This window comes from Callithrix jacchus, chromosome 19 (genome assembly GCF_049354715.1).
Source record: "Callithrix jacchus isolate 240 chromosome 19, calJac240_pri, whole genome shotgun sequence".
In the NCBI taxonomy this organism is placed as follows: Eukaryota; Metazoa; Chordata; class Mammalia; order Primates; family Cebidae; genus Callithrix; species Callithrix jacchus.
This window is the reverse complement of record NC_133520.1, coordinates 47,860,311-47,887,363: the sequence shown is the minus strand read 5'-3', so window position 1 is coordinate 47,887,363 and position 27,053 is coordinate 47,860,311. Positions and strand designations below refer to the sequence as shown.

General features: G+C 39.0%; 1 protein-coding gene and 1 non-coding gene across 24 annotated transcripts in view; one reads left to right on the top strand and one right to left on the bottom strand.

The window, feature by feature from the left end:
* RYR2 (ryanodine receptor 2) overlaps positions 1–27,053 on the top strand; it is a 781,807-nt gene that overhangs the window by 487,593 nt on the left and 267,161 nt on the right. For 21 of the 23 annotated variants that reach the window (XM_035280524.3, XM_035280523.3, XM_054248004.2 and 18 more), the window contains 3 exons: positions 2,134–2,281; positions 17,922–18,130; positions 21,451–21,625. In XM_035280524.3, the coding sequence (XP_035136415.2) occupies positions 2,134–2,281; positions 17,922–18,130; positions 21,451–21,625 (532 nt within the window). The remainder of the gene's footprint in view (positions 1–2,133; positions 2,282–17,921; positions 18,131–21,450; positions 21,626–27,053) is intronic. The other 2 variants (XM_078357270.1, XM_054248003.2) reach the window with 1 other exon arrangement.
* LOC118149585 (U6 spliceosomal RNA) lies at positions 16,443–16,546 on the bottom strand. The gene has a single exon (XR_004737162.1). It is a non-coding gene; the product is annotated as a U6 spliceosomal RNA (small nuclear RNA).

Sequence of the window (27,053 nt, the reverse complement as noted above, 5' to 3'; positions counted from 1 at the left end):
ATCTCGGCTCACCGCAACCTCGGCCTCCTGGGTTCAGGCAGTTCTCCTGTCTCAGCCTCCTGAGTAGCTAAGATCGCAGGCATGCACCACCGTGCCCAGCTAATTTTTTGTATTTTTAGTAGAGACGCGGTTTCACCATGTTGACCAGGATGGCCTTGATCTCTTGACCTCGGGATCCACCCGCCTTGGCCTCCCAAAGTGCTGGGATTACAGGCATGAGCCACCGCGCCCGGCCAATTAGCATAACTTGTAACCGGAAAGATTAAACGATGACTGTTTTAAAACTCGTATCATACAGATCACGTATAGTGCATATTTGGACTGAAACACTTCTTTAGTGCTGGACTCGGGAAAGTACATCACCTTAGCTCTGGCTGTGTCATGAGCACATATCAGGCACACAGTGAATAATACTGCGTTGGTGACTTACAATGTGGTTGTGTGGTATTTCTCTCTGTGAGACTGTATTTTAGGAGAAACTTTGAAATGTAAGAAGATTGGGATAAAATGATACTAAAACGGGTGCACAATTCCTTATTCATAACCCCTGGGGCCAGACAAATGTCAGAATTCAATCTTTTTATTTGGTTTTCCGAATGGAGATTTGAGGATATATTACATATATATACATAACAACCTTGTAGGGGAGCTGACTTCAAATTACGGTTTATTCCACGCAAGGCAGGCAAGGTAATACCAAGAGGGATAAAGACTATAAACATGAGTTTATAGAAACATCGCACCAATTCAGGTTTCGCTACTGAGTTCCTGTTACAGATCGTTTTACTCCAGGCCTCAGTAGGTATTCAGGTATTTAGGTACTTGGGTATGAAAGTAATCAGGATTAGGTATTCAGTACAAATTTGCCTGAAAGAGGAAAGGGAGAAAAAACAAGAAACAGTATTTCTGGCTGGGCATGGGAGCTCACACTTGCCGTCCCAGCACGTTGGGAGGCTGAGGTGGGAGGACTGCTAGAGCCTAGGAGCTTGAGACCAGCCTTGGCAACATAGTGAGACTCTGTCTCTACAAAAAAATTAAAGAATTAAGTGGGCGTGGTGCACATGCCTATAGTCCCAGCTACTCGGGGAGCGGAGGTGGGAGGATCAGTTGCGCCCAGGAGGTTGAGGCTGCAGTGAGACTCTGTCTCAGAACTACAACAGCAATAAAACCACAACAGCAACATACAGTATTTATTCTCTGGTTTACCGGAACAACCCCTGTCTGCTTCCATATCTTTCTTTTTTTTCCTTGGGAAGGTGTGGTGAGAACATCCACAGCTTCCCAATTCCTGTTTATGTTAAAGTATTGAGAATTGATTATGCTTCTTGAAATGTGGGAACTTGCGCAAATACTGCAGCAGGTCTCAGGGACTGAATGGAAAGAAGTCATTTCCAAAGTGGCAGTGCCCTACACATTTGTAGGAGTTGCTGTGTCTCCCCCATCCCATGGAAGTGAGTTCTGTGCTCTAACATTGAACATCCTTTTGCCAAGATAGTAAGATAGCCTGTTCTCTCTCTCTCTCTGTCAACACATTTTAACCCCTGTTTAAATTTGGACCCTCTTTTATAATAGACAAGTTATGAGTTTTAAAGTCATTTTAGTGCCCCAGACATTGCCTGGTTTCGCTGGTTGATGGATTCAACCCAATGCATATTTTTTAATTAGAGACATGGAAGGATGGTCCATAACACACTGGCTTTTTTCTGAAGGAGGGAAAGCAGCCTTAAGTTGTTCACTGACTGAAAACCACTGAGGTGGACCAGTACTAATTTGGCTGTTCTTGGAATAAAACCCCGTCAATGAACTGTACTCGGAAATTATGTGTTCCGTAAATTCATCCTTTGCCATGTGGATGTGGCAGATGAAAGTGGTTAGAGATCACTGAAGTTGTTTTTTGTTACTGTTGTTTTTCTTTCCCTTGGAGAGGGCCTGCTTTCCATACATGTGCTTATTCATTTGATTAACTCTTTTATATTGACAGTGTTTCGGTGACTTTGCAGCCTGGGAAGACTCGTGGATTGTGGAAGGGTCAGGTTTTTCTCATGGGCTTTAAAGTTTGATGTATTTGGTAGTTACTTATTTTTGAAAGCCCTCTGCATTGCTTTGACGGTTGTACACTGTTTTTCCACGCAGGACGTAAAGAACAGAAGAAATCCTCGCCTTGTTCCCTACACTCTTCTGGATGACCGAACCAAGAAATCCAACAAGGACAGCCTCCGCGAGGCTGTGCGCACGCTGCTGGGGTACGGCTACAACTTGGAAGCACCGGATCAAGATCACGGTATTTTGGTTTTACTTTCCTCCTCTTCACTTGCAAAATCACCTAGTAGTTCTTTAAAGCCAAATAAATGAATAAAAGGGGGAGTACTTGATAGAGTTCTCTAGTCTGCGTGTGGAATTTCAGCGAAGTGGATTGTTTCTTCCCCTGAAGGACACCTGAGGGATTAGACCTTCTCTCAGTAGGGTGGCTCAGGATGCTTATGATTTTGTGGGTGGAGAAAATGGGCCTATCTTCTTCAAGAGTCTGAGATCAATAGGTACCTCCCTTATTATGATATCATAATCCTCCCCTATCCCACCAGCCCTCCTCCAGAATAGCTGATTTTTGCTGATTTGGGGAATAAGCCTGTAGCTAGTGTTTTACAGAATTCCACCTTCATCATTTACACACACGTACAGACAACATTGAGTTAATTAATGTGATATTTTGCTTTAAGGGAAATGGATTACAATAGCTACTCAATAACTATGCGTTGAGCACATAGATTTTTAAAGGCTCTGCAAAAATACATTTTCTTAAATAATTCCTTTGAAGGATATAGTTTAGAATGATCCACTCTTTAATCCTTTGCTCCTGCAGTTTGAGTTAATTTAATATCCATTTTCAAAAAATTGGCAATAACGAAATGAGGATTCTGTGTTTCATCATAGTGCCTATAATTTTTGATGGAAAATTTTAAAACTGTACTACAAATGTGTTCTAATGGCTCATATTTTCAATGCATTATCTTTACATAAAAGTGGATCTTAAATAATAATAGTTAATATTTACATATTAAGGATATAAGTGTTTCTAAGACTTTTACTATTATTATTTATCCTCACAATAACTCTTATGAGGATGATAATTGTATTACACTCATTTTACAGATAAGGAAACAGACATTCAGGGACTTATGTGTCTTCCATTTAAAGTGGCAGATCCAGGACCCTAATCGTAGGCATTCTGACTTATTTTAAGTCCTTGAATTGAGTAAGTACACACTTAGCATCTTGACAGATCTTGTCAATTACTGGATTCTTATATTTGCTGCAAATGAAATGAGATATCCACTTGTTAATAATATCCATAATGCTAATATAGTATCTATCTTGAGGTGAGCTTTATAACAGTAGAGATATGGTTCACTCATTATGAATCAGATGCTGTTAGGTGTGCAAGATGCCAAGAAGGTCCTGTCTCAAAGGGTGTGTGGTTCATGTAACCACTGGGAAGAAAGTAAACAGTAAAAGGCTTGTAAGCCAGAAAATGGCAATCAGAAAGACTTCTGTAAGTCTCTGGTATAGAATAAACCCTCAAAGCTAATTGGTTCTGCTTACTGATGTTTTTAAATTGAAATAGAATTTATATACAATAAAACGTACACATCTAAAGCGTTCCATTTGGTAAAGTTTGACAGTTGTAGAAACGAAAGGGACCACTACCAACACATCTCCAATATTTTCTTCATTCCAGAAAGTTTCTTTGTGTTCTCAACAAGGTAACCACTTTGTAAGTTCTGTCATTTACAGATTAATTTATACCAAGCAGAAATATAAATGTAATCTATAAATGTAGATTTTATAGTTATGATCACTATAATATGTGTTTTTTATATCTGGCTTCTTTTGTTCAACATAATACTTGTATGATCATGCATGTTTTATGTAAATCACAAGATCTGTTACTCAGTGGCATTGCTTAAATAATAATGCTAATTTACAATTTGTTTATTCGTTCTCCTATAGATGGAAGATTTGGGTCATTTCCAATTTTAGGTGATTATGAATAGGCTGCTATGAATATTCATATGCAAATCTTGGTGTATAATTAATCGTTCATTTCTCTTAGACTCAATACCTAGGAGTGTAATTGCTGAGGCATGTTTTCTAATTTGTGTTGGTCTTTTTACTGAATTGTGTCTTTAAAAGTGTATTTTATGTAGAGGAGCCATGTCAGGTATTGCAAGATTTCCTTCCATTCGTAGGTTGCATTTTCATTTTCTTAATGAGGTCTTTCAAAGAGCAGACATTCTTCATTTGAAGTTCATTTATGATTTTTTTTACCTCTATAGTTGTGGGTTTTATGTCCTAGGACATCTTTGCCTATGCAAAAACAGAAATATTTTCTCTTACATTTCCTTTCAGACTTTTATTATTTTAGCTTTTACATTTAGGTCTATGATCTAAAGTGAGTTAACATTTGTGTATGATGTAAGGTGAAGATCAAGGTTCATATTTTGTGCAGATGAATATCCAACTGTCCCAATATCATCTTTTGGAACAGTTATCCTTACCAAATTAAATTACCTTGGCATCTTTTCCAATATCTATTGAACATATAAGTCAGTCTATTTCTGTATATTCTGTTCCATTGATCTGTATGTCTGTCCTTAAGCTAATACTCCATTATTTTTGTCACATAATCTTAAAATCAGGTAGGGCAAGTCCTCCAACTTCTTCCATCTTTCTTAAAGTTTTTTTTTTGCTCTTCTTCTTCTTTTGCATTTCTATATACATTTAGATTCAACTTGTTGATTTCATTTGGATGGGATTACAGTTGAATTCATAGATCAGCTTGGGAAGAATTGATATTTCAGCACTGTTTAGTCAACTAATTCATGAACATGGTACATTTGTCCATTTATTTTCATCCTCTTTAGTTTCTTTCAGCATTGCTTTGCCGTTTTCAGAGTAGAGGTCTTATACATTGTTTGTTAGATTTATCTGATATTTTTGATACTATTAAGTTAAAGTAATTTCATTTTCCAACTGTATATGAATATGAGATATATAATTGACATTTGGATATTGACCTTATATCCTATGATTTGGCTAAATTTATATGTCAGTTCTATTTTTTAAATAAATTCAATGGAGTTGTTTATATACAATATCATGAGGTCTGCAAAAACCAAACCTCACTTTTTCTTTTACAATTGTTATTGCTTATATGCTTCTTGATTTATTGAACTGGTAAATAATTCAGAACGCTGTTTAATAGAAATGGTAAGAGAGGTTCTTCTGCCTTATGGGGGAAAGTTGTAATGTTTCACCATTAAGAATGATACTAAGTATAGCTTTTAGTAGATGTCCTTTATGACACTGAAGAAATTCCCTTCTATTCTGTTTGTTGGGTGATTTGATCATAAATATGGTCTTGAATTTTGTCAAGTGCTTTTTTTTTTGCCATTTATGGAATAGATCATGTATTTTTCTCCTTTATTCTGTTGCTATCATGAATATCAGTGGTTTTCAAATGTTAAACCAACTTTTTTTTAGGATAACCCTCCTTAGTCATGATGCATTGTCGTTTTTGATGCAGAGCTGTACTCTACTTGTTAATATTTTGTTTAGGACTTCCATATTTAAGTTCGTAGGGAATGCACTGTTATATAATTTTTTTTTCATATTATGTCTTTGTTAGATTTTGATATCAATGTAAAGCTAGCCTTCTAAGTAGGAAATTTTCTCCTATGTTTTCTGAAAGAATTTGTGCTAATGCTGTATTACTTCTTTTTCAAATATTTGATAGAATTTATAATTGAAACCATGAGCCTAGAATTTTGTCGTGTAGGAAGGGTATTTTATTATGAATTCAATTCATTTAGTAGCTTGAGAGCTATTTAGATTTTCTATTTACCCCTGTGTCAGTTTTGATAAATTATGTTTTTCAGTAAATTAGTTCATTTAATTTAGATTGCCATATAAAGGCATAAAATTGCATTAATGTGCTCTTATTCTTTTAATGTCTGTAAGATTGGTAATGATGTAATCCTTTTCATTCCTGATATTGATGGCTTGTTTTCTCTCTTTTTATCTTGATCGTTCCTCTGAGGGATTAATTGATTTTATCCATCTTTTCAATGGTTAATTGATCTTAAATATATTTTTGTTTTGGCTAAACTCTCAGACATTTAATAATATTTGGATTGAATAATCATGGATTATGATGAGGGATCTGCCATGGTTATGCGTGACTATGTCTTACATTCCTTAAGGAAAGCATGGCATTTTTGAGTGACCGTGGCATCCTCTGGAGAACGTCAATATTCAGTCACAGTGTCAAGAGATCCTGGTTTCACAGCTTTTACATGACCTATTAAGTGTACTTTCTAATGAACAGATGTATATATCAGGCATGCAGATATTCACTAACCTAACATTACCTTATGATAATATAGTACTCCCAGTAGTGTTCTTGCATATTTTCAAATATTTGATTCAACTACTCTGTTTAGGCAAAAGAAGGGCGTAATAATCATAGAATTCTGGAGCTTCCCTCTACCTTTATAATTCTTTAACATTTTTGTATCCCTGGAGGATGTAAGTAGCAGAGGTGACAGTCAATATATTTTTAGGTTGGAAAGATACTTATGATAATGATAAAGTTTTGGGAAAAACACTAGCACATGGTTTTATAGTCTGATACATCAACCATTTGATTTCCTTATGTTTACATTTCTTTACATATGAATATTTATATATTTGGTATCTATAGTCTTAATAGAGATATAATTACTTATTTTCCTTCCACTCCCTGGCTCTACTTAACATCAAACATTTTGAAAGTTATTTACTCTACATTTAGAAGGAATTCTCACAACATTGCTTTCATGATACTCATTGAAAATTACAAAGAGAGAATGCCAAGGTCTGGTTGACTCAATTCTAAACTTACAGATAGTAAGATAATAATAAATATATGAATTATCTAAAAAATATTATAGATAATAACTAAAAATAAGGGGAAACAGTACAGTTCAGAGAAATGATAACCTGGCGTCTTCAAGGAAAGAGTTAATTATGATTGGTATCCAAGAAAAGGAGTACATTTTTCCCTGTACATAGAAATATGCATTACATGTCAGATAGAAAAGGAATCCATGATGGTTATATTTTAAAGATACTGTCACTTAAGGGCATAGACTGTATTCAGTGACACATGATACATTTACTTTAGAGATAGCTTTACTCCAGAATGATGCTGGATAAGTAAAATGTTAAGATGTTATTCTGACATACAGTGTTTTATACTGTTTTAGCCACTATATATTAATAGTTTCATCTTTCTAACAAACTTATGGACAACTTACTGCTATCTTATGGGTACCTACTTTTTCTGAATTATGTGAATTTCAAGGAGACAGAAAAGAGCTTATATTTACAAAACCTGTGCTGCACTTCTTTTTCTTCCATACTTGAAATTCTTCTCATGTCCATTTTATTTGAATACGTAGATATGGAACATGTACTGTGCCTAGTTCTGGGAATTCAGTGATGAATACGAGTTTTGTCTTATGTAGCGCTCAGTGTAGACAGGGAAAATAGACTAAATTGCCACCACTACCATGCAATAGAAGTGTTCAGCCCGAGAGTCCTGTCACATGGGGTTTAACTCTGCTTGGTGATACAAGTGAAATCTTTACAGAGGAGGTCTGTTGGTTATCTATTCCCTACAGCAAACTACCCTTCCCCACCAAAAAACGCCTCAGTGGCCTAAAATACCAAGCATTTGTTATCTGGTATCTCGAACGCTTCTGTGGGTTATGAATGTGAGAGTGGTATAGTCAGGTGCTTCTGGACCATGGTCTCTCTGAGGTTGCTATTAAGTTGGCCAGGGATTAAGTCATCTGAAGACTTCTCTAGAGTTGGAGCGTTGGATACTAAGAGAGCTCACTTGCATAACTGTTGGCTAAAGAACTCGCTTCCTCTCTGGCTGTTGGCAGAAGACACAGCCAGATGGGCACTGCCTTGCCACACGGAGCTCTTCATAGAGGTGGTTGAGTGCCTTCACAAGGAAGTTGACTTCCCGCAGAATGAAAATCTAAGAGTGAGTAAAAGGAGAAGCCTGCAATGCTTATTCTAATTACTTATCATATTCTGTTCGCTAGAAGTAAACCACTAAGTGAAGCCCACACTTTTTGAATGGAGGTGTACTAAAGTATTTGTGGACATATTTTAAAACCACCGAAGTAGGTAAAACTAACTCAACTGGGTTCATGCACTTCAGGCAGAGAGAATAGTGTATATAAAGGCTTAGAGACACAAGGAGGGTAGCAAATGGGAATTTCAGAGACGTTTGCATGACCATATGTACAGCGGAATTTGAAAAGTGGCAGTAGATCCAGTAGAGGAGGCAGGAGTTGAAACAGATTTTTTTTTTTTTTTTGAGATGGAGTCTTGCTCTGTTGCCAGGCTGGAGTACAGTGGCACGATCACAGCTCACTGCAACCTCCACCTGCCAGGTTCAAGTGATTCTCCTGCCTCAGCCTCCGGAGCCCCAGGGACTACAGGCATGCACCACCACACCCAGCTAATTTTTTTGCATTTTTAGTAGAGATGGGGTTTCACCATGTTGGCCTGATGGTCTCAATCTCTTGACCTCATGATCCACCTGCCTCAGCCTCCCAAAGTGCTGGGATTACAGGTGTGAGCCACTGCACCTGGCTGATTTTTTTTTTTTTTTTTTTTTTTTTTACCTAAAAGAATGATTCTAGTGGCTGTTTGGGGAAAAGCCTGAATGTAAACAAAACTGGAGATGAGGACAGCAGTTTGATGACTAAAAAAAGAGTATAGATGAGGAATGTTGGAGGCCTTATCTTTGGCAATACTGTGAACAGAAAAAATTATTTGGCATTTAGCACTAGAATCAGCAGAAGGACAAAGGAGGCATCTGAGATAGTTTCTGGATTGATAGATGTCAAGTACACGTACGTTGATTGGGAGCACAGGAATTGGAGCAGATGGACGTAGGGTAGTAGGAAGATGCTGTATTTTATTGTAAACAAGTTTGAGGTACGTGTAAGACAACTCAGTAGAGTTACCAGGATTCAATTACATATGTAAATATAAACGTGAGACTGTCGCTAGAGAGAAACAGAGAGTTAAAGATTTCACTTTTTAAATGAAAGAAATTTGGGCATTTTTACACTAAGGGAGAGAGAGATTGAAAATAGAGTAAGAGGGGCTTGATGAACTGTGGTCTCTGAGGAAGTTGAAGGGAATGAAATTCAGAGCATGGGTAAAGGGATTGGCCTCATATAAATGGAAGAACAACTCTTGCTCCCTTAAGGTTAGTAGGAAGGAAGTGAAGATTGAAGACGATGCAAAAACCTTCGAGAGGAAACTGAGGGCAGTCTACCGTACAATTACTGTCTTCAGGTTGAAATAGAAAATAAGTTTATTTTCTTAAGGAGTAGAAGTCAGGGAAGCCTGGACTAGATTAGAAGCCTTAAAGAGAGCATTAAAGATGTGTTGGTTATAGAATTCTCAGCTGACAATTTTTTGTTTTGTTTTAGTAGTCAGATATATCATCCCACTGCCTTCTGGCCTTTATGTTTTCTGATAAGACATTGCCAGTAATCTTTTGGTGGGTCACTTGTATGTGATGAGTTGCTTATCTCCCTTGCTGTTTTCAGGATTCTCTCTCTGGTTTTGGATTTGAACAGTTTGATTATGACATATCTGGTTTTAATTTCTTTGAATTTATCCCTAAAGTTTACTGTATTTCTTAGATGTGTAAATGAATGTTTTCATCAAATTTGCAAAGTTTCTGGCCATTATTTGTTCATTCTTTCTTCTTTTTTGTCTTGCCTTACAATCTGTGACTTTTTTTTTTTTTTTTTTTTTTTTTTGAGATGGAGTTTCACTCTTGTTGCCCAGACTAAAGTGCAATGGCATGATCTTGGCTCCCCGCAACCTCCAGCTCCCAGGTTAAAGTGATTCTCCTGCCTCAGCCTCCCAAGTAGCTGGGATGACAAGCATGCTCCACCACGCCTGGCTAATTTTGTATTTTTAGTAAAGACAGGATTTCTCCATGTTCGTCAGGCTGATCTGGAACTCCCGACCTCAGATGATCCACCCACCTCAGCCTTCCAAAGTGCTGGGATTGCAGGCATGAGCCACTGCAGGCTATCACAGTCTGTGACTTATTATGTGTATGTTGATATGGTTGAGTGTATCCCACAGACTTATCTTTCTTTATTTCTTTTTCTTTCTGTTTTTCATACTTGACTAATGGACTTATCTTCAAGTTCATTGATTCTTGTCAGCTCAAATCTGTTGTTGAGCCCTCTAGTGTATTTTTAATTTCAGTTACTGCACTTTTCAGCTCCAGAAATTTTGGTTCTTTTTAATAATTTGCCTCTTTATTGATATTTAGTATTTGGTGAAGCATCATTTTTATACTTTTTTTTTTTTGAGATGGAGTTTTGTTCTTGTTGCCCAGGCTGGAGTATAGTGGCATGATCCGAGCTCACTGCAACCTCCATTTCCCGGGTTCAAGTGATTCTCTTGCCTTAGCCTCCCAAGTAACTGGGATTACTGGCATGCACCCCCATGCCCAGCTAATTTTGTAATGTTAGTAGAGACGGGGTTTCACCATGTTGGTCAGACTGGTCTCAAATTCCTGACCTCAAGTGATCCACCTGTCTCAGCCTCCCAAACTGCTAGGATTATAAGCATGAGACAATGCACCCAACCTTATCCTTTTCTTTAGTTCATTGCACATGGTTTTCTTTAGTTCTTTGAACATATTTAAAATACCTAGCTTAAAGAATTAGTCTAATAAGCCCAACATCTCGGCCTCCTGAGGAATAATTTCTAATGACCGCTTTTCCCCCTTTATATGGGACATACTTTCTTGTCTTTTTGCATGTCTCACAATTTTTGTAGTAATGTAATTTGGTAACTCTGCATTCGCCCCTATTTCAGATGTTGGTGTTGTGCTTGTTGTCATTGTTTGTTTGCTTAGTAATTTGTCTAAGCTAGATTAGTAGACACTGTGTTGCCTGTCATATGTGGCCACTGAAGTCTCAGTTTCATTAGCTTCGTGGTCAGCTAATGGTAGGACAGATATGTCTTTAAATGCCTAGAACCAATAAGTCTGCCAGTCTTTACCAAAGGAGAGGCAATGTAATGTGAGCATGTTGACACGTGCCTTCAACCCTCAACTAGGCAATTTACAAGTTCAGTAGCCTTCTCTTACTGCACGTGCAGAGCCTCAAGGTCTTTCAGAGGTGTGAGCTTTCTCATGTTTTTCCCGAATACATTCACTGCCCTGGGCCTAAGCATGGCTTTCCAGAGTCCCAGGAATATGTTGGAGAGTCTCACATCCCGCCATGGATCTTTCATTCAGCAGCTTCTCCTTTTAAACTTCTTGGTCAGTGGTCGTTTGCCTCTACTATCGTTGCTACCTCACAATGCTGCAAGGCGGACAAATTGCCTCAGATGATGTTCAGTGAATGTCCTTGGGGAAATGACTATTTGCATTGGGCAAGCTCTAAGTTAAGTGGAATAAAGACAAGTTTTACAAGTGGAATTTTCCAGAAAAAGTAACATAATGACAGTGATCTGGAACTGGGCTTTGGAGGAGTTCCAACTCTGTTCCGCCCACTTCAGGGGCTTGTGGGTGGTGATTTTCAGTGTGCCGTGGAATGAGAGAGAGGGCGATGTAGCTAAAACATAACTAGTTTGCTGTTCTTACCAACATTTGGACATTTTTATCAAATAAGCACTCCCTGGATTTTTGCCAGCCTGTAGTTAATTTCCAGAGCTATGAGAAATCTGATTTGCATAATTTTTACCAATGTTCTCATTAATTTTATGGAGAAAAGGATTTTTGGAGGTTCTTTCTCTACCATTTCTGCTGATGTCACTTAGCAATAAAGATTAAAAATAGCTGTTTTGTGGGATGGAACGGAGAACAGACTGCAAACAGGTAAAAGCATTGTGGAGAAACATTGATAGTCCAGTTGAGGTTAGAGACTGTGAGTTAGTGGTGCCAATCGCTTACGTGCATGTGTTCTCTGGCCAGCTCAGCAGAGCAGGTATAGAGGTTGAGAGTGAAGGTCGTGAAATCGGACACTCATTGGGGTTAACAGAGCAAGTAGGAGAAAAGGGAATAAGGACGAGAAAGTATGGAACGTTACATAGGTAAGGAAGGGAAGGAAGAAGGAATTTAACGAGTTGGAAGAGTGAATGTATTTGTATAAGAAAATGAGAAAACCAAGAGGAAAAAATGGTGATCGCACAAATGGCACATCTCTGAATTTTAAGAATTTAGAGATAGAGCCACTGGCAGTTGTTTGACAAGGTTCGATTGTACTTAAGTTATGTGAACAATGAGCAAAGAGAATAGAGTTGTATTCTACAGCAGAAACTGAGATTATGTTTATTGTTGTATGCCAGAATCCAACAGCGTGCTTCATAGCAGGGATGTAGGTGAACTCTATGGAAAATACATAAGAAGAAAGATTAATTTTCCAGTGGGAGGAATCAAGAAAGGGAGAAAATGTCTTCTGAGTTAGATGTTGGGAGGATCAAAATTTCAGCAAGTAGAGATTAGTGTCAGAAAGGCCATCGCTACCAGAAAGAAAGTACATCTGATGTGATTAGGTACAGAAAGGGTGAGGAAGGGTAGATGGTCCACTTAGGATGAAGTATAGGATGCTGCTGGGGAGAGAGGACAGTCATAGGTGAAGGTAGAAGGATCAGGACAAAATGTGGAATATCTTGCAAACTCAGCTCAGAAATGTGGATAAATTTATATAAGGACTACCGACCAGCTCCAGGAAGTTTTAAAGCAAGAGCTTGACGTGTGATCACAGTTTACAATAGCAATATAACTATGGCAACAGTGGGAAGGGACAGATTGGAGCGGGGAGTGCTTGGAGATAGACTGGTTGAGAGGCTTTAGAAAAATTGTTTTGTTGAAAAAGGATGATGGGAATGAAAAATTAAAAGAGAGATGTTGAGGAGTGTTATAGCATAAAGCAAAATCAGTCTGATTATCACTAAGATGGGATTAAAAACATTAATTTATAGGAATATATACTGCTGTTGCTGACTTTTTTAAAAAGTTGAGGACATAAAAAATTTAATAAAATAGAATCGAGCCTTATGTAATTAATCGGAATTATAATTTACTTTCTCTTATGAGAATGCTTACATATTCCAGATAATAGGCGAACTCGGTATTTGAGTTGTAGTATCTTCGGAGTATTGTTCTCAATAATATTTTAAAGCATTTAAAATGGAATTTATTCTTATTTACTACTAGGTTTAATCAACGTTTGAATTGTTTTATCCAAAATAATACCAGGAAGTTGAAAGGATGGCTGATTAATACCAATAATTTTAAAGTGTATTATCATTAGACCTAAAAGATTCTAGATATGTGTACAATTTTAGCTGTTCCTTATAGCTGCTTGAGTTTTTAAATACATAGTTAGATCTTGACTGCCCTCTAGTGGCAAATGTTTTTAGATGTATAGTTTGGAGAGGAGGGTGTATGGTTCCTTTAGGCCTTTTTAGGCCCTAGTTAGGTCATTGGCTGTGTGTCATGCCTGGGAGGTACTGGGAACACAGTCTTTTCGCAGTCCTTTGCGTTCATCTTGAGGTGGTTCGTTAATGATATAATTCCTGAATTGTTTTCCTTTGAGTACAAACAGACTTGATAATGTATGACAGAACTGTCTCCCAGTTACTCATTTTTAAATGTCTATTATTATTATATTCATTATAACAGCATAAGCATCACTTATATAACACACTTACATGAGTTGTAATTGCCTGCCAAATGCATCAATGTATCATGCTTAAAACTAAGCAAAGCATAAGGACGTTTGGGGGAGAGTACTATGCCTTTGACAGGATGCCACCCATTAGCTGTTTGCCTGAGCTCCTGTATCCAGAGCTTGGAAGAGTCTCTGTTTCTAGGTACAGTTTGGCAGGTATATATGGAGCACTTACTTTGTGCTCAGGGGATTGTTGTTATAAGGTATGCAAAATAAATGTGTTACAGACTGTCTGGATCTTCTTTAAAAACTCCTACAAACCCAGATTTCACTTTGTATCGGTATTTTAGCAAGAGGTGTGTGTTGAACTATTGCTTCTTTAAAAAGTGGTTGCAAACTAACATAAACTAACTTAAGAAATCTATACCATGGGCAGGGCACGGTGGCTCACGCCTGTAATCCCAGCACTTTGGGAGGCTGAGGTTGGTGGATCACCTGAGATCAAGACCAGCCTGACCAACATGGTGAAACCCCATCTCTACTGAAAATACAAAAAGCTTAGCCGGGCATGGACGGTGGCACATGCCTGTAACCCCAGCTACTCAGGAAGCTGAGGCAGGAGAATTGCTTGAACCTAGGAGGCGGAGGTTGCGGTGAGCCGAGATCGCACCATCGCATTTCAGCCTGGGCAACAAGAGTGAAACTCCATCTCAACAAAAACAAAAACAAATAGGAAAATCCACAGAGATTAAAAAAGAAAAAGAAGCGTTTTGTTTTTTTGGGTTTTTTTTTTTTTTTTTTGGTGAAGTTTCAGGCATGGTAGTGTCTGTCTGTGAACCACGTTTGTTTCAAGTTCAGGTTGAGTGTCATTAATGAGCATAAGAATAATACAGCATTAGGGCCAGGAAAAAGGATGCCAGGGCTCAGAAATTCTGCATTGTTCTTGCACTATAATCTCCAAATAGCACTCCTATTTTCATTCCCTGTAGTAATAGAAGGGATTAATGGTATGTTTTAATTCCAAGAGAATTTTGTAGGGGGCTTTTGGGGAAATTATCTATTATATTTTGTACCAAATTTGCCTTCTAAAGTATTTGTTTTGGCTAATATTAAAATTAGTTTGTGTGACTTGAGCACACTATACATATTTGTGATGTCTAGATATCTTGGAAATCAAACAGAAAGAGAACCTGGGATTTTTCAGTAGTTTAGTTTAAAAAAAAAACTAAATTCTATATTTAGAAAATTAGAGGTTAAATCTATTAATGCATACTAGAAATGTAATATAAGATTTTATTCACAAATATAAATATAATTAAAAATAAGGATAACTGCTTGATAATTTTTTCTGTTGGGAAAATAATCTACAAATGTTTGTATAATTTATAGCTCATATTTAACATCTTAGATTCATTTAGGGAAGGTTACAGGCATATTTTAAGGAAGGAATTGATCAGTAATCTGTTTTTTGAGAAAATATTAACTCTGAATGAAAATTTGACTTTTCCTGTTTATTTAGTATTGCAGCACTGAGAACTAGTTTCTTTTCTTTTCTTTCTTTTTTTTTTTTGACGCAGAGTCTTGCTCTGTTGCCCGTGCTAGAGTACCATGATCTTGGCTCACCGCAACCTCCACCTCCCAGGCTCAAGCAATTCTCCTGCCTCAGCCTCCCAAGTAGCTGGGATTACAGGCATATGCCACCGTTCCTGGCTAATTTTTGTATTTTTAGTAGAGACGGGTTTCACCATGTTGGCCAGGGTGGTCTCGAACTCCTGACCTCAAGTGATTTGCCTGCCTTAGCCTCCCACAGGTGTGAGCCACTGCACCCGGCCAAGAACTAGTTTCTTAAAAGCACAAACTACCTTTAGATATTATAAAATCTGATAGAATTTTTTACGCTCAAAAACAAAGTTTACGATCCTATTTTTCAAAACATATTTAGTTACTAAGTAATAGGCATGAGAATTTACACTTAACCATGGAGATGTTTCTGTCTCTTATTCAGAGACTTAAGCTAGTTTTGGAAGGGTTAGCCAGCAATTACAATTAGTTCTATGTTCAATAATCACCACCACCATTATCAAAAAGCAGTTACTGGTCATTTCATTAACAAAGCCCATGTGGTAGGAGCTGTCTCATGCTACAGCCCTGTTGTCTTCAGCTTTACTTCATCTAATTTTTAACTGTTACATATGATCTAGCTGTATGTTTATTGGCAATGTTTAGTGCTTATCTAGATTATTTTTATAGTTCTGATTTGATCATACCCAGTCAATGATTGAACTGTTGTTAAGTTTTTAGTATGCGTAAGGTTTTTCCTAAATCTTTTTTTTTTTTCAAGTCAAAGCTGTTTTATTATCGTTCACATTATTTTATAGAAAAAGGAATGTAGCAAACAGGTCATGGTTGTACATTTAAAAAGAAAATCCAGGTTTGTAGAGGTTGCATTATTTCCACCTGGGAACAGGGGTGCCCCAGCATCAGACGCAGGAGCTGCACTTATCCAACGCCCCTTTGCAAATGCAGCCCTGGGCACACTTGGCACAGCCCACAGGGCAGCAGGAGCAGCAGCTTTTCTTACAGGAGGTGCATGTGCACTCTCTGCACCTGCAGAAGCTGGCGCAGGTGCAGGAGTCACCGGCGCGCAGGAGCAGTTGGATCCATAAATATATGGAACGCTTCATGAATTTGCGGGTCATCCTCATGCAGAGGCCACGCTCGTCTCTGTATTGTTCCAGTTTTAGTATATGTGCTGTTGAGGCCAGCATGGTCTTACCTAAATCTTAAGGAGAAACAAATAGGAACTAGTTTCTCTCTTTCTTTGTCTTGGTTTGAGGCAGGATATCACTCTGTCACCCCGACTGGAGTGCCGTAGTGTGACCGTAGCTCACTGCAGCCTCGACCTTCCAGGCTCAAGTGATCCTTCCGTATCAGCCTCCTGAGGAGCTTGGACTTACAGCATGTGCTACCATGTCTGGCTGAAATTTTAAACTTTCTGTAGAGACAGGGTTCTACTATGTTGCCCAGGTGGGTTTCAAAGTCTGGGCTCAAGCGATCCTCCCACCATGGCCTTCAAAAGTGTTGGCATTACAGGTGTGAGCCACCACATCTGGCTGAGAACTAGAATTTAACCAGTATCTAGTGACTCTGTGCCAGCTATTGGACGCAAAGTAGGAAGAAGAGGGGTTATAACACGAGGCAGCTCCCAAATTCCACCATTTTTAATTTGGCCAAGTCTGAAGTTTCCTCCTCTGCATCTAACTTAGATCTTAGCTGAGGTGACCATCTTCTTTGAGACATCGATTCAATGGACACTCCTTCCCATTCCCTGTGATTTCTGAGGGACTTATCTTCTCATTATCATTCTGGCCCTGGGTTCCTCAGCCTGAAGCTTCCCCCTCTCAATCTCACCTGCATCTCATTTCCTACAGATACTTCTCCCTCTTTTGCATCATACTGGTCCCAGTGTTGGATGCTGACCTTCTTATTTCTTCCCCAAATCTGTTAAGTACAGCATTTGTATGTGTAGCAGATTACACTGAAGACGGATGGGAGAATGGAAAAGTTTTGTATCACATTTGAGTTCCTACCATCCTGTAGGGGAATTTTACAGTTGATACTGTTGTTACGCTTCTCCACTGTTGATAGCTTTCCCTTATTTCTGTCTCTCTTCCCTTCCTTGCTTTGTCTTCCCTCCTCTCTCACCCCTAAATGTCTACTCATTTCTTACCCAGAGCAGTTTGGATCTTTTATCTTACTGTCTTCTTTCCATCTCCTCCTCCACAACCAAAGCACCAAGCCACTTTTGGGTTTTCTTCTACAGAAAAGTTGTTCTGTCCTGAAAATCAGGCTGATGGAGGGAACGCCACCCACCTTGGTGACGTTACTGAGGTTCATTCTCCAGGGTCTTCAGCACAAGCCCTGTTGCCTTCCACTTCACCCAGCTGGTCTGCCAATGGCTGATCCTAGATAAGAAAGCACTTGGTAAAATGTGAAAGAAGAAAAGAAGGTATCATTATCATCATCGCTGCAGGTTGAATTGCTAAAGCAATTCATGATGTCTCTTTCCTCCTTTTATTTATGGGATCTTTCTCTTTCAATTTCCTATCCAATGACCACCAGAAATCTCTGTCCGTTTCTCAGCAGCCAGAGCCGAAGTATGCAGTGGCACTGGGGAAAGATTCCGAATCTTCCGTGCTGAGAAGACCTATGCCGTGAAGGCGGGACGGTGGTATTTTGAATTTGAGGCGGTCACTGCTGGAGACATGAGGGTTGGTTGGAGTAGGCCTGGTTGTCAACCGGATCAGGAGCTTGGCTCAGATGAACGTGCCTTTGCCTTTGATGGCTTCAAGGTGAGTGGACTTTGCCCCGTACCAGTCATCTGCTGTACGTGCTGGAGGCTCGCCGCCTCTGCTGTTCCTCTGCGTAGCATCACAATACTAGTGTTTTCCACAGCGCAAACATGGAAAACTATTTCACGGAAAAGTGTTTGTCCTTGTAGTCTCAAAACTCTTCCCTACAGCCCATGAATACAGTGAAATTCATCAAGTAAGACATTGCTTTTCCATGGTTATCAAAAAGATAAGTCATCTTTATCTGTCAGAATGTTAAAGATAACTATAAAGTTAAAAATGCATATACATTGATACAGCAATTTCATATCAGGAGTTTATCTTTAAGCAATAATTAATGGTATGTTTATATAAATGTTTAATGGCCACGATGTTGAAGGCAGGGTTGTTTATAATCACAAATGGTTTTCATTTGCAACATTATTAGTAATTTCTATTAAGTTGGGTGGAAGCTGGTCAGGCGTTTGTTTTGTTATTTATGTATTTGTAAGTGTTTAAAAAAATTTTTTTTTTTTTTTGAGACGGAGTTTCATTCTTGTTACCCAGGCTGGAGTACAATGGCACAATCTCGGCTCACCGCAACCTCTGCCTCCTGGGTTCAAGCAATTCTCCCGCCTCAGCCTCCCGAGTAGCTGGGATTACAGGCACGCGCCATCATGCCCAGCTAATTTTTGGTATTCTTAGTAGAGACGGGGTTTCACCATGTTGACCGGGATGGTCTCGATCTCTTGACCTTGTGATCCACCCGCCTCAACCTCCCAAAGTGCTGGGATTACAGGCTTGAGCCACTGCGCCCGGCCCAAGATTTTTTTTTTTGAGATGTTGTTTCACTTTTGTTGCCCAGGCTGGAGTACAATGGCATGACCTCAGCTCACAGCAACATTCACCTCCCAGGTTCAAGTGATTCTCCTGCCTCAGCCTCCTGAGTAGCTGGGATTATAGGCATGCACCGCCACACCTGGCTAATTTTGTATTTTCAGTAGAAAGGGGGTTTCCTCCATGTTAGTTGGGATGGTCTTGAACTCCCGACATCAGGTGATGGTGATCTGCCCCCCTCAACCTCCCAAAGTTCTGGGATTACAAGTGTGAGCTACTGCGCCCGGCTAAAAAGATTGTTTTATATGCATAAAATATTTTGTTTAATAGTATGGGCTAGGTGCCTGTAATCCCGACACTTCAGGAGGCTGAGGCAGAGGGTCACTCGAGGCTAGGAGTGCAAGACCAGCCTTGGCAACAAAGTAAGACTCCGTCTCTACAAAAAAATTTTTTTAATTAGCCAAGCATGGTGGTGCACACTTGTGGTCCCAGCTACTTAGGAGGCTGAGGTGAGAGGACTGCTTGAGCTTGGGAGGTTGAGAGTGCAGTGAGCCATGATCACACCACTGCACTCCAGCCTGGGCAGCAGAGCGAGACTTTGTCTCAAAACAAATGAATGAACAAATAATAATAACAACAATGTATATATGCATATAGCCACAATAGGATAGTAATAGTCACTTTTGATTGGTATGGTCATAGTTTTTTGAAGTCTTATTTTATTCTTTTGATTTTTTAAGTGAATTTATATACCTTCTCACATGAGGGGAAAAAGGTACTTTTTTTTTTCTTTTTCTTTTTCTTTTCTTTGTTTTTTTTTTTTTTTTGAGTTGGAGTCTCGCTCTGTTGCCAGACTGGAGTGCAGTGGCACAATCTCAGCTCACTGCAACTTCCACCTCCCAGGTTCAAGTGATTCTCCTGCCTCAGCCTCCCGAGTAGCTGGGAGTACAGGTGTGCGCCACCATACCCAGCTAATTTTTGTGTTTTTAGTAAAGATAGAGTTTCACCATGTTGGCCAAGGTGGTCTTGATCTTGATCTTTTGACCTTGTGATCTGCCCACCTCAGCCTCCCAAAGTGATGGGATTACAGGCTTGAGCCACCGTGCCTGGCCAAAAAAGCTACTTTTTAACTAGGAAAAATTAAATGAGAATAAATAAGCAGTCATGAAGAGATTGGACCTTTGGTTATTTCTTGGTATGTAAAGTACTGTGTAGAAAAGCATTTCTAGGCTTGAAATTAGGGCACTTTATCCACTTAGTTCTGAAACATCACATTTCCTGAATACAGTCTTTGTTTTTCATTTCAAATAGAAAAATTTAACACCTTTTTTGGGGGGCTCAAAGTTAGCAAACTTTAAACTTCAAAAAAATAAAATAATAGATAAAAGGCAGCTTTAGGTTTGTACTTCCTGAAGATCAGATAGAATGAACTGGAGTAGGAAGTATTCTGAGGAAGTTGAAGTAACATTTACTTCCAATCAAACAATAGGCAAGAAAGCGTACTCCCAGTTTGGGAACGGGCATGGGGTGGTGGGGTAGGAAGGAGAACACCACAGCCAGGTAAGTGTCAGGCATGTTATGCCTTTGGATTCCTGATGTAAACTTTTTACAAAGCACAGTGTGTTATATTGAGAATTATATCATTGTTTTATATTGACAACTGTGTCCTATAACATATATAACATACCAATTCACAGTGAAGGTGAGGCTTAAGCAAAAAGTTAAAAGATGTATCTGAAAAAATAATTTATATAACTCACATGTCCCTATAAAGCAATGGAATATACTTGTAGATCCAAAAAATCACATTTATCAAAACCGTGTTTCGAATGTACTTACAGTATGAGATTTCACTTTATGTATATATAAAAAAAGGTTGGCATCTATATTCAATATTTGGCTTGTTACTTCAGCAGATATCCTAAGGATATCTTTAGGTTTGATTTAAAGCTTTTTTAACTTTTAGTATGTAACCGAAATGCTTCTAGATTTCCATTTTGTTAAAGTATTTGTGCCATCGGTTCTAAGGAATAACATTTCATTTTGAAACAGATGAAAATTACACTATCATTTTCAATGACAGCTGCCCAGCTTGATTCGCTAGCTCGTAATTATTTGTATTTGTGGGAGTAGAGAAAAACAACCCATATGCTGGGAAACATTCATTGTAGCAGAAAAATAGTATATTCTGAAGGCATATCATTTTTCTTGCAGTAGAAAATATGTGAGGTTAGATTTTAAAATAATCGGCTTACAAAATCATGAAATAGCTATTGGATTTTTTTTTCAAGATTCAGTAATATACTGTGTTAATATTAGGTAGAGATTTAGAATTCCCAGACAGCTTCATTTTGCTTAGGACATTGGAGTAGACTGATAGCCAGCCCGAGTTTCTCCTACTGTGGTGTAAATGGAAGGGGTTGCTGTTGAGTTATGACAGAGTGGTGGGTGGGTGCTATTTTCTTGGCTTAGTCCGTGACAAGGGACTTTTCTGTACTCCATAGGCCCAGCGGTGGCATCAGGGCAACGAACACTATGGGCGCTCTTGGCAAGCAGGCGATGTTGTGGGGTGTATGGTCGACATGAATGAACACACCATGATGTTCACACTGAATGGTGAAATCCTTCTGGATGATTCAGGGTCAGAACTGGCTTTCAAGGACTTTGATGTTGGTGACGGTAAGTCTACTATGTTTTGTGTTGTTTTTAAGATTGCAGCACAATGAAGCTTCCTGACCAGCCATTTCTGCTTAGGGGTGAATGAGCACATGAGTTGCAGTTATAAATCGTGAGGGCATCGTGTGGCTGACTGGAGCGGATGCCCTTGATATTACTTTAGTAGAAATGCTCCCTATATGACTTAGCTAGGATTTCGATAAGGCTGAAATGGCTTTTATGAGTATGAATAAGAAAATAAATAGCAGGCAAAAGAATTGTTTTCCATCATTGTTAAATTTTCATTTAGAACTTCCCTGTTTCATCAGCTTCCTAGAGGCTCTTTCTGTTTATTCATTTTGTAAAAAAGAAATGAGGACCCACCATGGATCAGGTGCTTTGCTGGATGCTGAGGCAACAAAGATGAATAGGACACTGTCAGATCTTTGTGTAGATTACAGATTACCTTCTGGGTAGGTCGACACTTGTGTAGTTTCTGTTTGGTGTCTAAGTTCAAAGACAGAAATGCTCGTGCTGCTGCCTGTGAGGCCCTGAGATGACCTTTGTAAAGGTTGTAAAGAAGGAGGGTGTTGGTGCAGTGAGGAAGCCATTTAATCTTCAGAGATGTGCTCCCAGTTTGATGGCCACTGGCTGCACAGGGCTGTTTACATTTAAGTTAGTTGCGTTTTTTTTTTGTTTTTTTTTTTTTTTGAGGTGGTGTTTTGCTCTTTTTGCCTGGGCTGGAGTACATTTGTGCAATCTCAGCTCACTGCAACCTACACCTCCAGGATTCAAATGATTCTCCTGCCTCAGCCTCCCAAGTAGCTGGGATTACAGGTGCCTGCCACCGTGCCTGGCTAATTTTTATATTTTTAGTAGAGATGGGGTTTCACCATGTTGACCAGGCTGGTCTCAATCTCCTTACCTCGTGATCCACCCACCTTGGCCTCCCAAAGTTCTGGGATTACAGGCGTGAGCCACCGTGCCCAGCCTAATAATAAGTTAAGAAGTGAGTTTCTTAGTCACACTGGTCACCATTTGGAGGGTTCAGTTCCCATGGGTGGCTAGGGATGCCTCTACTGGACAATGCAGATAGAGAATACTGCCCTCATCACAGAAAGTTCTCTTGGATAGTGTTGCTCTGGAGCACATAAGCAAGACAATATTCGATGAAAATTATTTAATTATCTTATTTCAGCCAGGTGCGGTGATTCACACCTGTAATCCCAGCACTTTGGGAGGCTAAAGTGGGAGCATAGCTGAGCCCAGGAGTTTGCGACCAGCCTGTGTAACACAGCAAGACTCTGTTACAAAATTTAAGAATTGGCCAGGTGTGGTGGCATGTTCCTGTAGCTCCAGTTACTCAGGTGACTGAGGAGGGAGAATTGCTTGAGCCCAGGGAAGTCAAGGACAGCAGTGAGCTGAGATTGTGCCACTGTACTCCAGCCTGGGTGACAGTGTAAGACCTTGTCTCAAAATAATAATCTTAATTCAAAAACAAGCTAAACTTATTTTCAAAAATATTTTTGAATATATTGGTTATATATTTGCATATAAAAATGTCAGCATATTTGCATACATATCATCTTGGATTTTAAGATATATATCTCAACCACCATTTCTAATAGTCTATATAAATTTGTCACTGATCTTCAAAATGTTAGCCAATTCATTACTTGTATTTTTATATTCATTCCTTTAGCTAGCTTTTGACTAGGTATGAACATTATTTCCCTAACACAGATTTGCAGAAATAATAATGTTACATTTGTGTAACTCAATTACTATTCTTAAAAATTTTCATTTTTACTTTTTGGAGATGCATAGTCTAATATGTATGATGCACATGAGGTGTTTGATGCGGGCACGCGATGCATAATAATCACATCATGGAAAATGGGGTACCCATCCCCGCGAGCATTTTTCTTTTGTGTTACAAACAATCCACTTATACTCCTAGCTATTTTTAAATGTATGATTAAATTATTACTGACTATAGTCATTCTGTTGTGCTATCAAATATTAGGTCATATTGATTTTTTCTAACTATTTTTTATATCCTTAATATCTATTTTGAACACATATATCTGGGTAGTTAAATCAGCGCTTGTACCCTCCCCTACTTGCCTCCCTTTCTCTGATATTATTTTTAGGGCTGTCAGAGTATTAGAGGAAAGGGGAGAGGAGGGGTTTTTATTGGTGTTATCTGTCTACACTGGCTGCTACTATGGATGTCACCTAGGTTTCATTTTTTAACTGGTTTTATTTAAAAAAATACTTATCTGCTATACTTCTTTCTTTGGACATTAAAAAAATTTAAATGCATGTGTGAGTTCTGTTTATATGGTATGTGGTTCACCTAATATACACAGATTTGCTGAATGTTCACCCAGGTTATTTAAGCACGTACAAATGTTAATGGTAGCACACAACTGCATAGACCAGTCACCACTGCAGTAAAGAGATAGGCTCAAAAGTGTGTCAGAGCAGCACATAGTTTTGAACAACTTTGTCTTTTGACTTTGTACTTCATAGAGTTTTTAAGATTTAAAAACGGACTGGAACTTTATATCAGTGTCTCTATCGTAGCGTTAATATCAGATTTTGATGCATTGTCTGAATTTTGTGGTTCATGTTGCCGGGCTTTTATTAGAGGCTTTGGGAAGACCTGCCTTTTGGTCTTCAAGGCAGGGTGTAAGCTTTATGTAGCAATGATCGTTCAGTAGTAACTTTGTAGGGTTCTCTAATAAATCTAAATGTTCTACCATAGAAAGGGCTTCAGGGTTTATCCATACCTATGACTTTTCAGTGCTTTTTGGTACTGGAATATCTCTTCCCCACCCCTCTTCTTCCATATTAACTTTATATAGCTTCCTTAAAAAAGGAAGCTCCTTAATTTACTGTCACTACTGAGAGCTGGCTTTGAAATAGCCAGGGCTCCAAGGATCCAGTTTGAAAATGATTAATTTAGGGTTTTCTAGCACAGAAGCATACTGTGGTTGCTGAAGCACTAAAGTTGACTCATAAGTGGTCTATTTTAATTTTTTCTTAAACTGAGCCTGTCTATATGTCTGTGTCATGTTTGAATTGGCATTTTTAACTATCTTCATAATTTCTTCTTATTGCTACAGAGAAAGCCCAGTTGTTTATCCATTGACTATTAAAGCATATGGTAAGATGCATAAATGTAGAAAATATTATCCATGGAGACACACACACACACACACACACAGATCCATACATATGTATATGTGTGTCTGCATACACATACACACAGACACACACTATTAGATCCCTGTCTGGTCTGCTTAGTAGACAACATGGCCAAATATGTTTTGACCTTTCTATTTTTTGCATAGTTTATACAACTGAAATGATATCCTGAGCAGTATACGTTGTTTCTATATAATACCAAAAAGAAAACCACAAACTGTTGAAAGACTGATATGGCCATCCATTGAAATCCAGGTGGAGCCATGGCATCTAGTTCTGGAAGAGGATAGGGTTGTTCCATAAAGATGCTGAGAGGAACAACCCTCCCGTCTTTTAGAAATAGATGGTGGATCATGAGGTCGGGAGATTGAGACCATCCTGGCTAATATGGTGAAACCCCATCTCTACTAAAAATACAAAAATTTAGCTGGGTGTGGTGGTGGGCACCTTGTCGTCCCAACTACTCGGGAGTCTGAGGCAGGAGAATTGCTTGAACCCAGGAGGCAGAGGTTGCAGTGAACCAAGACTGTGGCACTGCACTCCAGCCTGGGTGACAGAGCGAGACTCCGTCTCAAAACAGACAAACAACAACAGACAAAACAAAGATGCTGCTAGGGCCTTTCTAAGGGTCTTCAGGCCTCTTGGTCAAATAGGGACTGCAGCGTCCTTCAGGAAACTCATCTGTTAACTGGATGAAAACCGAGTGACAGAAGCTCTGGTCTCTGGTAGAAGGAACAAGACTCTCATTCCCTCAGCTCCTCCTCAAAACCACACTCACATGGTCAAGGTCAAGAGCACTGTTGAGCTAGAGTGAAATTCCACTACAGTTTCAGGGTTTAAAGGCTGCATTATCTACGTGGCAGATCCTCTGTTAGGATTCTCCCTTCTCTTTGACTTTTTATAAATCTCTTCAGAGTATCTTTGAGGAAGGCAAAAGAATTTCTCGAATCATCCCTTTTAAAAGACCACTCTGACTGTAATGTCAACACTGGAATAGTGCACAGCTTGTGTAGAAGCAGTTTTTGGTAAGCTTAACTTTTTCTGTGAATTCTTGTCTCTTTTCACCATTGGGCTAATAAACATTCAAAATCAGGATTGGGGAAGCCCAGGAAAAGAAGTTGTGGTGTTCACTCTTATGGGCAGAATGCTAAGATTGCTCCTAGAAATCTTTCCCTGTGGTGTACACACCATCTTATATAACCCTCTCCTCTCGAGTGTCAGCAGAACTTGTGACTATGATGGGTTATCCCTCATGATTAGGTCACTAAATCAGTTTACTTTGAGTTAATCAGATAGAGATTATACAGGTGGTAATGACCTAACCTGACAAGCCCTTAGGGATTGGGCCCTTCCTGAAGTCAGAGAGAAACAAAATATGAGATAAATTTTCCTGCTGGACTTGAAGAAGCAAACTGCTGTGGTATGAAGAGAGCAACCTGCAGGCTGCTTCTAAGAAATCAGAACAGCCCCATGTTGCTAGCTGGCAAACAAACAAACAAACACAAAACAACAAAACTCAGCTCTACAGCCCAAGGAACCAAAAAATCAACAACCAGGGAGCCGGGAAGCTGACTCCAACCCTCAGATGAGAATGCAGCCCATGCCACCATTTTAATTTCATCCTTGTGAAACCCTGAGCAGAGAACCCAGCCCTACCATTCCTGGACCTCTGACCCGCAGGACTCTGAGATAATAAATGAGTGCTGCTTTAAAAGTTTGTGGTAGTTTGTTCCATAGCAATAGAAAACTAATGTATTGATCAAGGGGCTTTCTTAGGTTCAACCGAACCTTCAGACTCACAAGACTATTAAAGACTACCCATGACACAGTCTGTTTAGCGAGACAACAGGAATCGTGGCTTGCCAGCAGGGCACCCCCAAGGATTCCTCTTCTAACAGGAGTGTTTTTAGATGTATGTATAATTCTCCCAGTTCATATGCAGTTAACCAATCAGAAGGCATTTTTATTATAAGCCATGCTGCCTAATAACTTAGTTGACATTTACACTTTTACCCACAGAGGTATAGTAGCCAATCAAGTTATGATACTCCTTCATACCAAGAACCCAGAAGGAGCTCTCCTGGCACATCCATGGTCTAATGCATTTTATCAAAACCAGAGATTATTCCACATCATGTTTTCAGACTAAAGCTTTTTATATTAAAGCAATGATTTCAATATGGAGCATCCCTTTATGTACACATTCCTCAAGAGTCTAGTGGAGATGATCCTCATCACA